Raw genomic sequence first — 14,538 nt, 5'->3', positions numbered from 1 at the left:
TTTGTCTTCAATCAAGTGAGAGGCAACACCCTACAACCTACCTTTCCCCCTCCAGTGGGCCTCAGAGGCAAAGCCAATATGGCCTCCGTATTTGCGGTTAAATTCAGCCATTAGTGCTTTGTAAGGATTCCGGATGAGAAGGATTGCGGCATCGAATGATTCAATTTCCTTCTTGCCACTCTCATGCGTCTTTATACAAATCAGCCGCCCACTTTTCCAGTGGTCCCGCTCTCCCTTGAAGCCTGAGGGAAAAGATTAAAGGAGAGAACAGGCGTCACTATCTGTAGCTAATCCTGGTGAGCACCGAGCAGTTCTGGGTTGAAATAAGCCACCCTCTGGAAAAAGGAAACTCTTCTCACCTACCCATCACTTCTCTCTGGTCCCTCCTCCTTCCCTTTCTCCTACAGTTCACTGTCCTCTCCTATCATCTTCAATCTTCTTCAGCCCTTTATCTCTTCCACCTATCACCTGTCAGCTTCTCACTTCATTCCTCCCTCCCCCACCCAACTTCCTTCCCCCTCACCTGGTCTCACATATCATCTGCTAGTTTTTACTCCTTCATATGGTGAACAGGTAGTTTTAGCCATGTTATACAGGATATGCGGAATTAGTCTATTGCTCACCTTCCACGATCATAGGATCTTCTATATCCACCTAAGAGAGAGAGAGAGCCGTATCTCCTCCAGAGATTGTGCACCTCTCAGCACTGCCTTGGCAATTAAATCTAGGTTGTTAAATTCAAGTTACTAGTCCTTCCTAGCGCGTCGCACCAGACGGTCAGCCATTTTTGTCTGGCGCGTAGTGTCAGGATTGGTCTCCTGTTGGATTAACCGGGTCACAATATGAACGTTCCTGACTTGACCCTTGTTTTTTACGAGGCCCAGTGGCTAGCTCAACGCCCAACCCGGCACGGATAGAAAGTGTGCTCGGGGGGTGGCCCGACTTGGATTCAAACTCAGGGGCCTTCGCTTCGAAGTCCGGCGCTGATGCCACTGCGCCACCACCCCACCAAGTTACTTGTTAAGTGCACTATCTTTAGATTTGGATGTGAGAGATAGACTGATAACCTCTCCGTATAAAGGGAACACTATGATATTAAAAAAATATATCAATTTTCATATGAGATATTACACCAAACAAAGTCTAGACACAAGGGATTCTGCTGATGCTGAAAATCGAGAGCAACCCCACAAAATGCTGGAAGAACTCAGCAGGTCAGGCAGCATCCGTGGAGGGGAACAAAGGGTTGACGTACTGGGCCAAGAACCTTCATCAGGATTCATGACAAAGGGTTTCATCCCAAAATGTCAACTGGTTGTTCCTTTCCAGAGGTGCTGCCTGAATAGCTGAATTCCTACAGCATTTTGTATGTGTGGAATTACGGTATAATATCCATGTCCAGGACAAGGAAGATCTCAAGAGATACACTCAGTGGCCACTTTATTAGAAACACCTGTATACCTGCTCATTAATGCAATATCTAATCATCCAATCATGTGACAGCAACTCAATGCATCAAAGCATGCAGACATGGTCAAGAGGTTCAGTTGTTGTTCAGACCAAATATCAAAATGCAGAAGACATGTGATCTAAATGATTTTGACTGTGGAATGCTTGCTTCTGCCAAATGGGGTGGTTTGAATATCTCAGAAACCGTTGATCTCCTGAGATTTTCACATACACACCAGTCTCTAGATAACAGTGGCGTGGCGAAGAGCATCTCAAATGCTCAACACGTTGAACCTTGAAATGGATCACCTACAGCAGCACGAGACCATCAACATACACTCAGTGGCCACTTTGTTAGGCAGAGGAGGCCACGAAGTGTATGCTAAGGTGCTGCACAATTATTTCTTCTTTCATCTCAGCAGTCTTATCTTGGTTGCAATCCAGGGAAAAGAAATGAAAGGCAATAATAAAGCTCATTTTCTTTCAAGTTATGGAGATTACTGATGGGAAATTGCTTTTGATGTACAGTTTACAGGACAGAGAAAACCACGCCTCATTATTTATGCAGCGAAATTCTCTTTAATTGCATTCCAGCAGCTCGCTGACTTTCAAATAGTCCACTCAAAACAGACCAAACTTACATAATGTGTAACTGACATTGTAACACAAGCTGATCTATTCACAATCTTGTTACAATATGAAGCCTTTAGTCTTTCCCTCTTACACAAGACTCAAGTCACATTGCTCTGCATCTTTGTGAGGAACTTGTCAGTAACTTCTGACTGCTATCCTACACTTATAACTTTGCCAGGACTGAGCTACAGCATGTCAACAAAGCAGTTAACACAACGCTTTACAGTGCCAACTGAAAGATCTGGTCCCAATTTATCAACGCAGTTATAAAGAAGGCAACACAGCGCTATACTTCATTAGGAGTTTGAAGGGATTTTGTATGTCAACAAATACACTCAAAAACTTCTATGGATGTACCGTGGAGAGCATTCTGACAGGCTGCATCACTGTCTGGTATGGGGCGGGGATGGGGAGGCTACTGCACAGGACCGAAAGAAGTTGCAGAGGGTCGTAAATTACAAAGCCTACAAAGTACCCAGGACATTTTCAACGAGTGGGGTCTCAGAAAGGCAGCGTCCATTATTAAGCTCCTCCAGCACCCAGGGCATGCCCTTTTCTCACTGTTAACATCAGGTAGAAGGTACAGAAGCCTGAAGGCACACACTCAGCGATTCAGGAACAGCTTCTTCCCCTCTGCCATCGGATTCCTAAATGGATATTGAACCCTTGGACACTACCTCACTTTTTAAATATATATTATTTCTGTTTTTGCATGATTTTTAATCTATTCAATATACATATACTGTAATTGATTGATTTAATTATTTATTACTATTATTATTATTTTATTTTTTTCTTTTATATTTTGTATTGCATTGACTGCTGCTGCTAAGTTAACAAATTTCACGACACATGCCGGTGATAATAAACCTGATTCTGATTCAGTTCTTGCCATCGTCTATAAGGAGCGTGTATGTTCTCCCTGTGACTTCATGGGCTTCCTCCCACATTCCAAGAATTTACAGTTAGTGCTAGTGAGTTGTAGGCATATTATGTTGATGCAGGAAGTGGGGCAACACTTATGGGCTATCCAGCAAATTCCTTGCTGTATTGGTTTGATACCAATGGTGCATTTCACTCTATGTTTTGATGTAATTGACAAAAAAAGCTAATCTTATAATCTTAAATTATCTATTTTTCTATACGGAGAGGTTGGGCAGGCTAGCACTTCCTTGTAATGTTGTAGACTGAGAGGCGATCTTATAGAGGTATATAAAATCATATTGCATTGATACAGTGGAAGCAAAGACCTCTTGTCAGGGTTGGGGAATCAAAAGCTAGAGTGTATAGGAGACATTTCTTGTCGATCTCGCCGAGGAAGATGGAAATCGTCAAGGCGAGTGTGGAAGGCGTTAAGTGCCATCTTCCAGCCTATCGCTTGCTGTTGCTGGAGGAAGGTGTCTGTGTGTGATGGTCTCTCTCTCCCTCTTCCGCACTGCTCCCGAAGGGAGGTCTCTGTGTTCGAATGGTCTCTCTCTCTCGATGCTGTCAGAGGATGATACTGAAGTTCTGGGTTTTGGGGAAGGTTTAATCATGGGGGTTAGTAGATTGGAATATGTTTCTGGTTACTCCTTTATTTGTCGGTATTTTGGTTGATTTTGAATCAGGGCAGTCTGTAGATAATGAACTCTGAGCTGAACTGAATAAGCCTGGACTCTTTCCATTTTGTGTTTTATATTAAACCATAGAACCATCCATAAAACTGTGCATTACAGCACAGAAACAGGCCTTTTGGCCCTTCTTGGCTGTGCTGAACCATTTTTCTGCCTATTCCCACTGACCTGCACCTGGACCATATCCCTCCATACACCTCTCATCCATGTACCTGTCCAAGTTTTCTTAAAGGTTAAAAGTGAGCCCGCATTTACCACTTCATCTGGTAGCTCATTCCACACTCCCACCACTCTCTGTGTGAAGAAGCCCCCCCAATGTTCTGTGTTTTTCGCTCTTATTTTTGTTGCCATTTGCACGATTTGTTTTTGCACGTGGGGGTGAGTTATATCTCTTTTTGAACAGGTTCCATGGTTTTCTTTGCTTTGTGATTGTCCATGGGGAAGATGAATCTCAGGGTTGTATACTGCATTGGCACTTTGCTAATACATGTACCTTGAATCTTAACGTGTGAGAGACTAGATTTAAAAGGGACCTGAGGGACAACTTCATCAAGCAGAAGATGTTGCGTTTATAGACTAAGCTGTCAGAGTAAGTGGCTAAGACACATACGATGACAATATTTAAAAGATATGTGAACATGTATATAGATAGGAAAGGTTTAGAGTGACCTGGGCCATATTTAGGCAAATGGGATTGACTTAGTGGGAATCTTAGCCAGCATGGACCAGACAGGATGAAGAGCCTCTTTCCGTGCTGTGTTCCTCCACAGCAATGAGCTCTTACTTTGGTAGGATAACTGAGAGTTGAAATGACAAGGAGAAATTTAATAATGAAAAGTTTGTCTTTAAAAAGAATCCTTATCTGCAGTCACTGGTTGAAGGAGCAAGACCCACAATAGGAAGCAGTAATAAATAGTGGAGGGAGGAGAAAAAAATGATAAAAAGAATCAACCAGGCAGTCTGCAGTGGCAGACTCTGCTTGAACAGTAGCTAAAGAGGCATTACAATAATCCACACTCAGTGGTCACTTTATGCAAATATCTAAACAGCCAAGCCTGTGGCAGCATCTCGGTGCATGAAAACACACAGCCAGGGTTGCAAACTGAAAGAGGTCAGAAAAGAACCAGTCTGATTCAAGCTGACACGAAGGCAACAGCAACACAAATAACCATACATTGCGACAGATGTGTGCAGAAAAGCATCTCTGAAAGCACTGCACGTTGAACTTTGAGGTGGATGGGCTACAGCAGCGGTAGACTACACTGGGTTCCACTCCTGCGCCTAATAAGGTGGGCACTAAATGTATGCATGATTTTGGAGCATCAGCGTGCACCATCCATATCGAGAAATGAATGGTACATTTGCCTAGCACCTATCACAATACTCCAAAACCTACAGCGAATGAAGCCTTTCTAAAGTGCATTCTCAGCCCTGTCATAGAAAACGTGCACTCATTGCAGGCGTGCAAGATCTTTCAGAATTAGGAAACCAAACATGAGCAGGACATTTCATCTTTTTAAGTTCTACAATGTTTTTGCGAACATCCAGAACTTGAACAATGGCCTGAGAAAAGTCAGGTTGCTCATTAATGCGATGGATCAGATTTGATCTGCCCTCCTACACACTGCTCCACTTACTAAATGTCCTGAGGGAAATTTATGCAAAGAGTTCTTGCTGATTCTGAAAGGTATTGAAACAAACTCCAAAGAATCGATTTGGGTCATGACACCCATTACTTAATGTCAGCTTGTTAATAAGAAACTCAGCATTATGTTGTCTCCTTTGATCAGTCTGTCTTTACCTCAAGTAGCTTTAACCCTATCTCTAACCAGAGTAGATAAATTCACTAACCTCCTCACTGAACTGATTCCACAACCTATGGACTCACTTTCAAGAAGTCTACAACTCAGGTTCTCAGTATTATTAATATACTATTTATTATTATTATTATTATTATTACTATTATTATTATTCACTCTTCTTAATTCCAAGTACAGGCCCTGAACCATCAAACGTTTCTCATACATTCACAAACAAGAGAAAATCTGCAGATGCTGGAAATCTGAGAAAACACACACAAAATGCTGGAGAAACTCAGTTTCGAAACGTTGCCTGGACTCTTTTCCTAGATGCTGCCTGGCCTGCTGAGTTCCTCCAGCATTTTGTCTGTGTTCCTCATACATTAATCCTTTCAGTCCTGGGATCATTTTTGTGAACCTCCTCTGGACTCTGTCCAATATCAACACATATGCGGTTCTTTCAAGAGGCTTTTAGATAGACACATGAAAACACGAGGAGGGATATGGATCAGGTAAGGCAGAGGACGTTAGATTTAATACATCAAAGGCATGATTAGCTGAAGGCCTGTTCCTATGAAGTATTGTTCCAACTATGTGGTATAAATTGGGTTACCCCTTATACTGATAGTATGAACCTTGGTCATAGATTCCTTCAGCTGGGGAAACATCTTCTCAGCATCAATCTATCAAGCTCCCTTAGAATCGAGATTGTTTCCATAACATAAGGTTTAGAGAAGATTTGGTATGCCACCAAAGACTAGCAAATTTCTACAGAAGGATGGCGTTCTGACTGGTCACAACACGATCTGGTGTTGGGGTGCCATTGCACAGGATTGGGATGCACCGTGGAGAGCGTTTTGACTGGTCACAACACGATCTGGTGTTGGGGTGCCAATGCACAGGATTGGGAAAAGCTGCAGAAGGTTGTAAACTCAGCCAGTTCCACATTGGACATGAGCCTCCCTACCGTCGAGGGCTTCTTCCTCTAAAAACTGGCATCCTATCTCCCAGGAAATGCTCTCTTCTCATTACTTCCATCAGGGAGGAGGTACAGGAGTCTGAAGACACACACTCAGTGTTTTAGGAACAGCATCTCCCCTCCACCCTCAGATTTCTGAATGAACACTGAACCCATGAACACTGTATCACCTTTTGATCTCTTTTTGTACAACTTACTAATTTTTGTTATTTTCTTTTTGTAATTTATGGTAATTTTTTGTCTTGCAGTGTACTGCTGCTGCAAAACAACAAATTGCATGACCTATGTTAATGATAATAAACCTGATTCCAAATGTTGTGAGTTTAAGCCCCCAGCAGAGAATTGAGCATCTCACCTGGGATGCCCTTTGGGTGAGGTTTTAAGTTGAGATCTCATCTGTCCTCTGAGACAGATGGCACAACTGGAGAAGCTGTTGTCTTGCAGCTCCAGCAACTCCGCCGCTGTCTGTTTGGTGTGAGCTGTGTTCTCCCTGTGAGGACATGCGTTTCCCTGGATACTCCAGTTCATCCGACATGCTGAAGCTGTGCAGTGTGGTAGATGAATTGACTACTTTGTACTCTGTAAGAGGGATGTGAATGTGGGGATAAGGGGTTACAGGAAAAAGTAGTGGAGGATTAAGATTGCTCTGAGAGCTGGCATGGACTCAGTGGGCTGAATGGCCTCCTTCTCTGACTTAAGGAAACAGATATATAATATAAACTATGGACTTAATGATCACAAGGAACCTCTTCGTTTGGTTCCTATTGTTAGTGTCCTGACAACTTCTATCCATCAACTCCTTCCCCAAAGACTAGATTACTGATTAGTTTAGATTATGAGAACACTCAGTCCTCATTTTTTTGTCATTTAGAAATGCATGTATGCATTAAGAAATGATACAATGTTCCTCCAGAGTGATATCACAGAAAAACAGGACAAACCAAAGACTAACACTGACAGAACCACATAATTATAACATATAGTTACAGCAGTGCAAAGCAGTACCATAATTTGATAAAGAACAGACCATGGGCACGGTAAAAAAAAGTCTCAAGTCCCGATTTGCTCCCGAGTCCCTGATAGCAGGCGGCAAAAGGGAGAAACTCCCTGCCATAAACCTCCAGGCACCGACAACTGCCGATGCCTTGGAAGCAGCCGACCACAGCTGACTCTGAGTCCGACCATTCGAAAACTTCGAGCCTCCAACCAGCCCCTCCGATACAGCCTCCCAAGCACCATCCTCTGCCGAGCGCCTCCAACCTCGCCCCGGCCACTGAAACAAGCAAAGCCGAGGATTTGGGGCCTTGTGCTCCGGAGATTCCAGATCACACAGTAGCAGCGGCAGTGAAGCGGGCATTTCAGAAGTTTCTCCAGATGTTCCTCCGTACTCTCATGTCTGTCTCCATCAAATCGGGATTGTGCATGGTCCCCTACTTGACAGATTACAGATATCATTCACCGGAGAGGCCACTGCGCGCTGCGTCGCGCCGCCATCTTCTCCTCCTCCTGATATTTCTCTATCTTCAAATGCTCAATTTATGAATGTTTCCTGTAACATTATTAATAATTTGGGGTACATATCTTTGATTTAGAATTCTACTCTTTGATATTGTAAATCACACAACACACTTAACGAATACACAGGACCAAAGCTCCTGTGACACTTTTCAAAGGACTCTCTCAACTGAACTCAAGCTCAACAAAAACACTCTGCAGGATTGCAAGCCTTTTGCAGCTGGAAGCATTGCTATTTAGCTCATGAAAAGTCTTGGCCTGAAATGTCATTTGTTTATTTCTCTCCACAGATGCTGCCTCATCTGCTGAGATCCCCTGGCATTTTGTGTTCCTGGCTCTGGATTTGCAGCATCTGCAGAATCTCTCATGTTTGTGCATTGCTCTACCTGAGCATTACTGCAATACCTCGAGCAGGACCTGACTGTGCACTGATTGAGTTTGATTTTTCCTGCAGTCCCTCCCTGGTTACAAATGCTGATCTTGTGGGCAGTCTGTTCACATAAATGAGCTTACAAAAATATTACTAAACTTAAAACAAGAGTATTGCAAAAACAACTTGTTCTCATGTTACATACCCACAATATCAAGCATCAACGCATCTTAAGAACACAGGCTACACACATCAAAGTTGCTGGTGAACGCAGCAGGCCAAGCAGCATCTATAGGAAGAGGCGCAGTCGACGTTTCGGCCTGAAACGTTGACTGCGCCTCTTCCTATAGATGCTGCTTGGCCTGCTGCGTTCACCAGCAACTTTGATGTGTGTTGCTTGAATTTCCAGCATCTGCAGAATTCCTGTTGTTTAAGAACACAGGCTGCTGGTTTCACCATGGGAGGCTACTTAAGATTTTTGCTTTGGACATTGAAAATCTATCACTTCTTTTGATGGTTGCTCAATGTAACATGCACTGATACTTCCTGGCCATCAAAACCAGCCACCGACTGTGGGGGACACCCAGATCTTGGGGCACTACAGTAGCTAATGATTAGCACAATGCTTGCATCATAGGAGCTTGGAGCCCAATTTTGGTGCTGTCTGTAAGGAGTTTGTACGTTCTCCCCATGATGGCATGGGTTTCCTCCTAGTGTTCCAGATTCCTCTCACAATCCAAAGATGTACCAGTTAGTTGGTTAATTGGTCATTGTAAATCATCTTGTGATTAGGCTAGTGTTAAATAGGTGGGTTGCTGGGCGGCACGGCTCACTGGGCCCGAAGGGTCTGTTCTTCTTTGCATCTCTAAATAAATAAATAAATCTTGTATCATTGTAACTAGGCAGGGGAAAACAATAAATAAATATTCATGTTAATTGGCCCTCATTACAATAGTGTTGAGGTTTGTGTGCATTTTTTGAAAAATTGGCTTATAGATACCTGTAAAACTGGAACCCATTCATGACTTGGAGTCGGCCTGTACACAACATCAACTTACTTTTATATATCACCTCACTAAGCTGGAGAGGCACAAAGTGCCTCACACTCTTAACGGTTTTTGAGACTGATGGGCAAAAGTATGAGCAAAGAGGTAGGTAGGTGTTAAGGAATAAGCAGAGATCCAGAAGCCATTTCAGGATTCGAGATTGCTTAATCTCATTTCCAGTACACAAGTGTAAAGGAGAATGAAATAATTGTTACTCTAGATCTGACTTACCAGCAGAAACCATTGCCACCCAATAAACCATCAAGAATAAACAGATGATTTAGAGAACCTCAAACTTTCTAGCAGCACTGATAAAAAGAGCTCTACACTGCAACTAATCGCATATTACTGAAATTTGTTTAAGAAAGCTTTCTGTCAGTGTAGCACGGAGTTCTTGCATGTCTAATTTCGTTGCTTCTGTAAAGTGAAAAATTCCGTGGCTAAAAGTGATAATGAGAGGATAAATTCTAGCAGTATTAGCAATTATCTTCAAGCAGTAGGCTGCTTTAGAGTTATTAAACATATAAGCTGCTGAATTTTTATTAACATCCTTCAACAATAAATTGTCAGAACACACTATTCATCATCCTGTCTGTTGATTCTCTAGTTTCTCACTGAAGACTAGGATTGCAGACTAAAAAGGTACAAATGTTGGCTGTTAACTATGTCACACCCCATGGCTATGTCACAGCCAACAATCAAATGTGTCATAAGATTTTAATGTCCCTGAATTTTCACAGCATCCAAAGAATATTCAAAACTATTATTTGGAAGGGCTCTTGTCACTCAGGTAAGGGAGTAGCATGATATTGGACTCTGCTGTTAAAAACAAAGGAGCTGGTTGTGAACTACAGGAGGAATGGTGACAGGCTAGCCCCTATTGATATAAATGGATCTGGGGTAGAGAGGGTGAACAGCGTTAAGTTCCTTGGAATAAACATCACCAAGGATCTCATGTAGCCCACTGTGTGGTGAAAAAGGCACAACAGGCCTCTTTCACCTCAGACGATTGAAGAAATTTGGCGTGGGCCACCAGATCCTAAGAACTTTCTATAAGTGCACAATTGAGAGCATCCTGACTGGCTGCATCACTGCCTGGTATGAGAACTGTACTTCCCTCAATCGCAGGACTCTGCAGAGGGTGGTCAGACAGCCCAGTGCATCTGCAGATCAGCGCCGGACTCCGGAGCAAAGGTTCCCAAGTTCAAATCCAGGTCGGGCCACCTCCGAGCATGTTTTCCATCCATGCCGGGTTGAGTGTCGAGCTAGTCACTTGGCCTCGTAAAAAATACAAGGGTCGAATCAGGAATGTTCATATTGTGACCCGATTAATCCTGACACCACGTGCCAGACAAGAATGGCCGAATGTCTGGTCCAACACGCTTAAAAAAAAATCTGTAGATGTGAACTTCCCACTTTTTGGGACACTTACAAAGACAGGTGTGTAAAAAGGGTCCGAAGAATGATTGGGGACCCAAGTCACCCCAACCACAAACTGCTCCAGTTGCTACCATCCAGGAAATGGTATCATAGCATAAAAGCCAGGACCAACAGGCTCTGGGATAGCTTCTTCCACCAGGCCATCAGATTGATAAACTCATGCTGACGCAACTATATTTCTATGTTATATTGACTATCCTGTTGTAAATACTATTTATTATAAATGACTATAAATTGCACATTTAGATGGAGATGTAACGTAAAGATTTTTACTCCTCATGTGTATGAAGGATGTAAGTAATAAAATCAATTCAGTTCAATTCAATCTAATTCAGAACTGAAAGGTCTCGATCCGAAAAGTCGACTGTCCATTTCTTTCCATAAATTCTGAATGATCCACTGGGGTTCTCTTCCAATGCTGTCAATGTTGCTCCAGATTCTAGCATTAGCAGACTCCACGAATGGTAGATATTGTGAAGACAGAGTCATAGAGATTACACACCCAAATGAGCCCTTCAACTCACAGGTCTATGCCAATGCCTATCTGGCATGGTAGTGTAACACCATTACAGCACCAGCAATCACCAATACGGATTCAATTCCCGCTGCTGCCTGTGAAGAGTTTGCACGTTCCCCCTGTGTTCCGGCATCCTCCTACATTCCAAAGACTGACAGTTAGGTAAATGAGTTGAGGGCAAGCTATATTGCCCCTGAAAGCATGGCAACACTTCCTCAAGACAAACCTCACCGATTTGATCTGACACAAACATTGCATTTCACTGTACATTTCAATGTACATGTAACAAATAAAGCTAATCTTTACTTGCTGGCACTAGGATTGTAATCTACTATGCCACGCATCTTTAAGTGTCTCCAAGCGAGATTGGAACAGAAAGCCATGGGCACCAGCTGGAACTCACTGGTAATCTCTGGCAGCTTTGTGTGGAGATAATTTCCAGGTAAATGTCCATAAGATCATAAGATATAGGAGCAGGATTAGGCCACTTGGCTCATTGAGTCTGCTCCACTATTTCATCATGGCTGTACAATTTCCCTCTCAGCCTCAATCTCCTGTCCTCTTCTCAGATCCCTTCATGCCCTGAATAATCAAGTATATATCAAACTCTCCCTTAAATATACCCAATGGCTTGGTCTCCCCAGCTGCCTGTGGCAACAAATTCCACAGATTTACCACTCTCTGGCTAAACAAGTTCTTTCTCATCTCCGTTCTAATTGGACGTCCCTTTGTCATTCAGACTGGGATCCTTGTGAAACCACAGAAGACCTAAATATTTGGCCACTCTTCACCAGTGTTTTCCAGTGGCCCAAAAAAGACAGAACACAATCTTACAGCAATTCCCCTGCAATACCACTGTAAATCTGCTTGTTCATTGAATCAGAAAATTGTTTGGCACAGAAGGAAACCTTTTCACCCACCTCATTTATACTGACCATGATGGTCATCTACACTAACCCCATTGCCCAAATCAGTGCCTTTCCTATCCATGTACCTGTCTAAATGCCTTTTAAATGTTGTATATTGTAAATGTCTCCATTGCCTTCTTTGGTGGCTTATTCCACAACCCTCTGTAAAACTTCCTCTTTGGGTCTCTTTTAAACTTCTACTGTCTCAACTTAAGTCTGTGCCTCTAGTTCTGGACTCTTCCACCCTAGGAAAAGGTCTATTTACCTTGTCTCTCTCCTCATAATTTTATAAATCTCCATGTTCACTCATCATCCTTCTCAAGTGAAGTCGAGTTTGTCATTTGCAGAAGTATGGCCGGGTATAGGTACAATGAAAATTTTGCTTACCCCAGCATTGCTAGCTCATAATTTCAGACAACACACTTTCCAGTGAGAATAAACCCAGTCTATTCCAATCTCTCATTGTAACCACAGCCCCCTTCCCAAGCAACATTCTTATGAAGCTTCTCTGCACTGTCTCTATTGTTGGCTGTACAGTGATGAAAAACAATTCCTTTCGTTTCAGTGCAGAGGAAAGTTCCTGAGTAACGCAGGTAATCATTAGATAGAACATAGTACATAGAATAAAGAACACTACAGCACAGTACAGGTCCTTCAGCCCACAATGTTATGCCCATCTTTCAACCAACTCTGAGATCAATTTAACCTTTCCCTCCTAAAGAGCTCACCACTTCTCTGTCACCTGTACGCCTAAGTTCCAGTGCAAGATGGCACTGGTGAAACACAGTGAGTATGTGCGTGTAGCAAACAAAGCAAAGAAAACTACTAACTAATTGATTGCTCACACTTTTTGCCGGTAAATGATCACTGCAATCGAGAGTCTGTAACTTCCCTTTCGCAGCTGAACTTCTGAACCGCGTATACGATCTAGCATTTTTGTGGTGAACTGAAGTTTCGAAGGTGCAGGATGGTTGCAGTGTGGTGTTTAGGGGTTGAATTTAGGGAATAAGCCAATGTTTGGCCATTGCTGAAGTGGACTTCAAAGCAATTTGATGCTGCAGAACCAAGTTGAGGTGGCAGGGCCTGGACTAATGAGTGATGGATCAGCTGCTGTGATGACTAGCTTCATGGCTATGGACTAACTTTCATGAACTTCAGCTGTTTGCTGCCTTTAGTTGTTTACATGCTTTGTTCTCTTCTCCACACACTGGGTGTTTGATGGTCTTTTTAAAATGAGTTCTGTTGCGTTTCTTTGTTTTGTGGCTGCCTGTAAGGACATGAATCTCAAGTATGTACATAGTATACATAGTTTGAAAGTAAATGTATACTTTTACTTTGACTATGACTTTCAGAGTTCCCTAAATACCCCTAATGCCTCTATCACTACCTCTGTATGACTTTTCCATGCTCTCACCACTCTCTGTATAAAGAACTTACCGTTGATATCCCCCCAATACTTTCCTCCACTGACCTTAAAATTATGACCACTTCTCCCTGGGAAATAGTCTCTGGCTATCCAGTCAATTAATGCCTCTTATCTTCTTGTACACCTCTATCAAGACACCTCTCATCTTCTTTCACTTCAATGAGAAAATCTCAATCTTACTCAACCTATCAGATAAGAGATAATTTATATTTTTTCAGAAGATTGCTTCAATAGCTTTAAGTGCTTTTATGCTTTTACATTATAATAATTATTAAAATGCTTTAATGGTTTCACTGATTTTTAATAGTTTTTTGTTGTCAGAGACATTGAATATTATTGATACATTTGGCAGCTAGCTAACCCTTAGAGCAACTGCCAAATCTTTTCTGGTGATTTCATGATCTAGCCAATTAGGATAAGGCTGGCTATGGATAGCTATCTAATTACGACAGATCTTCAAAAGATATGACTGAATTTCCCTTCAAGAAATATAAGTGGTTCAGCTCCATCACTGTGTTGCAATCACTCAGTGATAAATTAATAGTACAGGGACTCTTCAGGTTATTGAAACCCAATTCAGCAAAACCCAACCCAATGCAAATTCTCCCGTAAATTTTTAAAGAACTGCTCAGGATAGTAATAATAATCATATAATGCTTTGTGATATATTTCAACAACTAAATCAGAATCAGGTTTAATATTAGTGGCATGTGTTGTGAAATTTGTCAACTTAGCAGCAGCAGTACAATCCAACACATGATAGTATAGAAAAAAAGTAAATCAATTACAGTAAATATATATATTAAATGGTTAAATTAAAAATAGTGCAAAAACAGAAATAAT

The 14,538-nt window shown here is 42.2% G+C and overlaps 1 protein-coding gene across 1 annotated transcript in view; it reads right to left on the bottom strand.

Moving 5' to 3' along the window:
• The window catches only part of LOC134338486 (sialate:O-sulfotransferase 2-like), a 243,766-nt gene that overhangs the window by 41,359 nt on the left and 187,869 nt on the right, over nucleotides 1-14,538 (bottom strand). Inside the window, exon 7 of the mRNA XM_063034331.1 lies at nucleotides 42-242. Coding sequence (XP_062890401.1) covers nucleotides 42-242 — 201 coding nt within the window. The remainder of the gene's footprint in view (nucleotides 1-41; nucleotides 243-14,538) is intronic.

Source organism: Mobula hypostoma, chromosome 27 (genome assembly GCF_963921235.1).
Source record: "Mobula hypostoma chromosome 27, sMobHyp1.1, whole genome shotgun sequence".
Lineage (NCBI taxonomy): Eukaryota > Metazoa > Chordata > Chondrichthyes > Myliobatiformes > Myliobatidae > Mobula > Mobula hypostoma.
The sequence above is the reverse complement of the archived record's forward strand: the minus strand, read 5'-3'. Positions and strand labels throughout refer to the sequence as shown.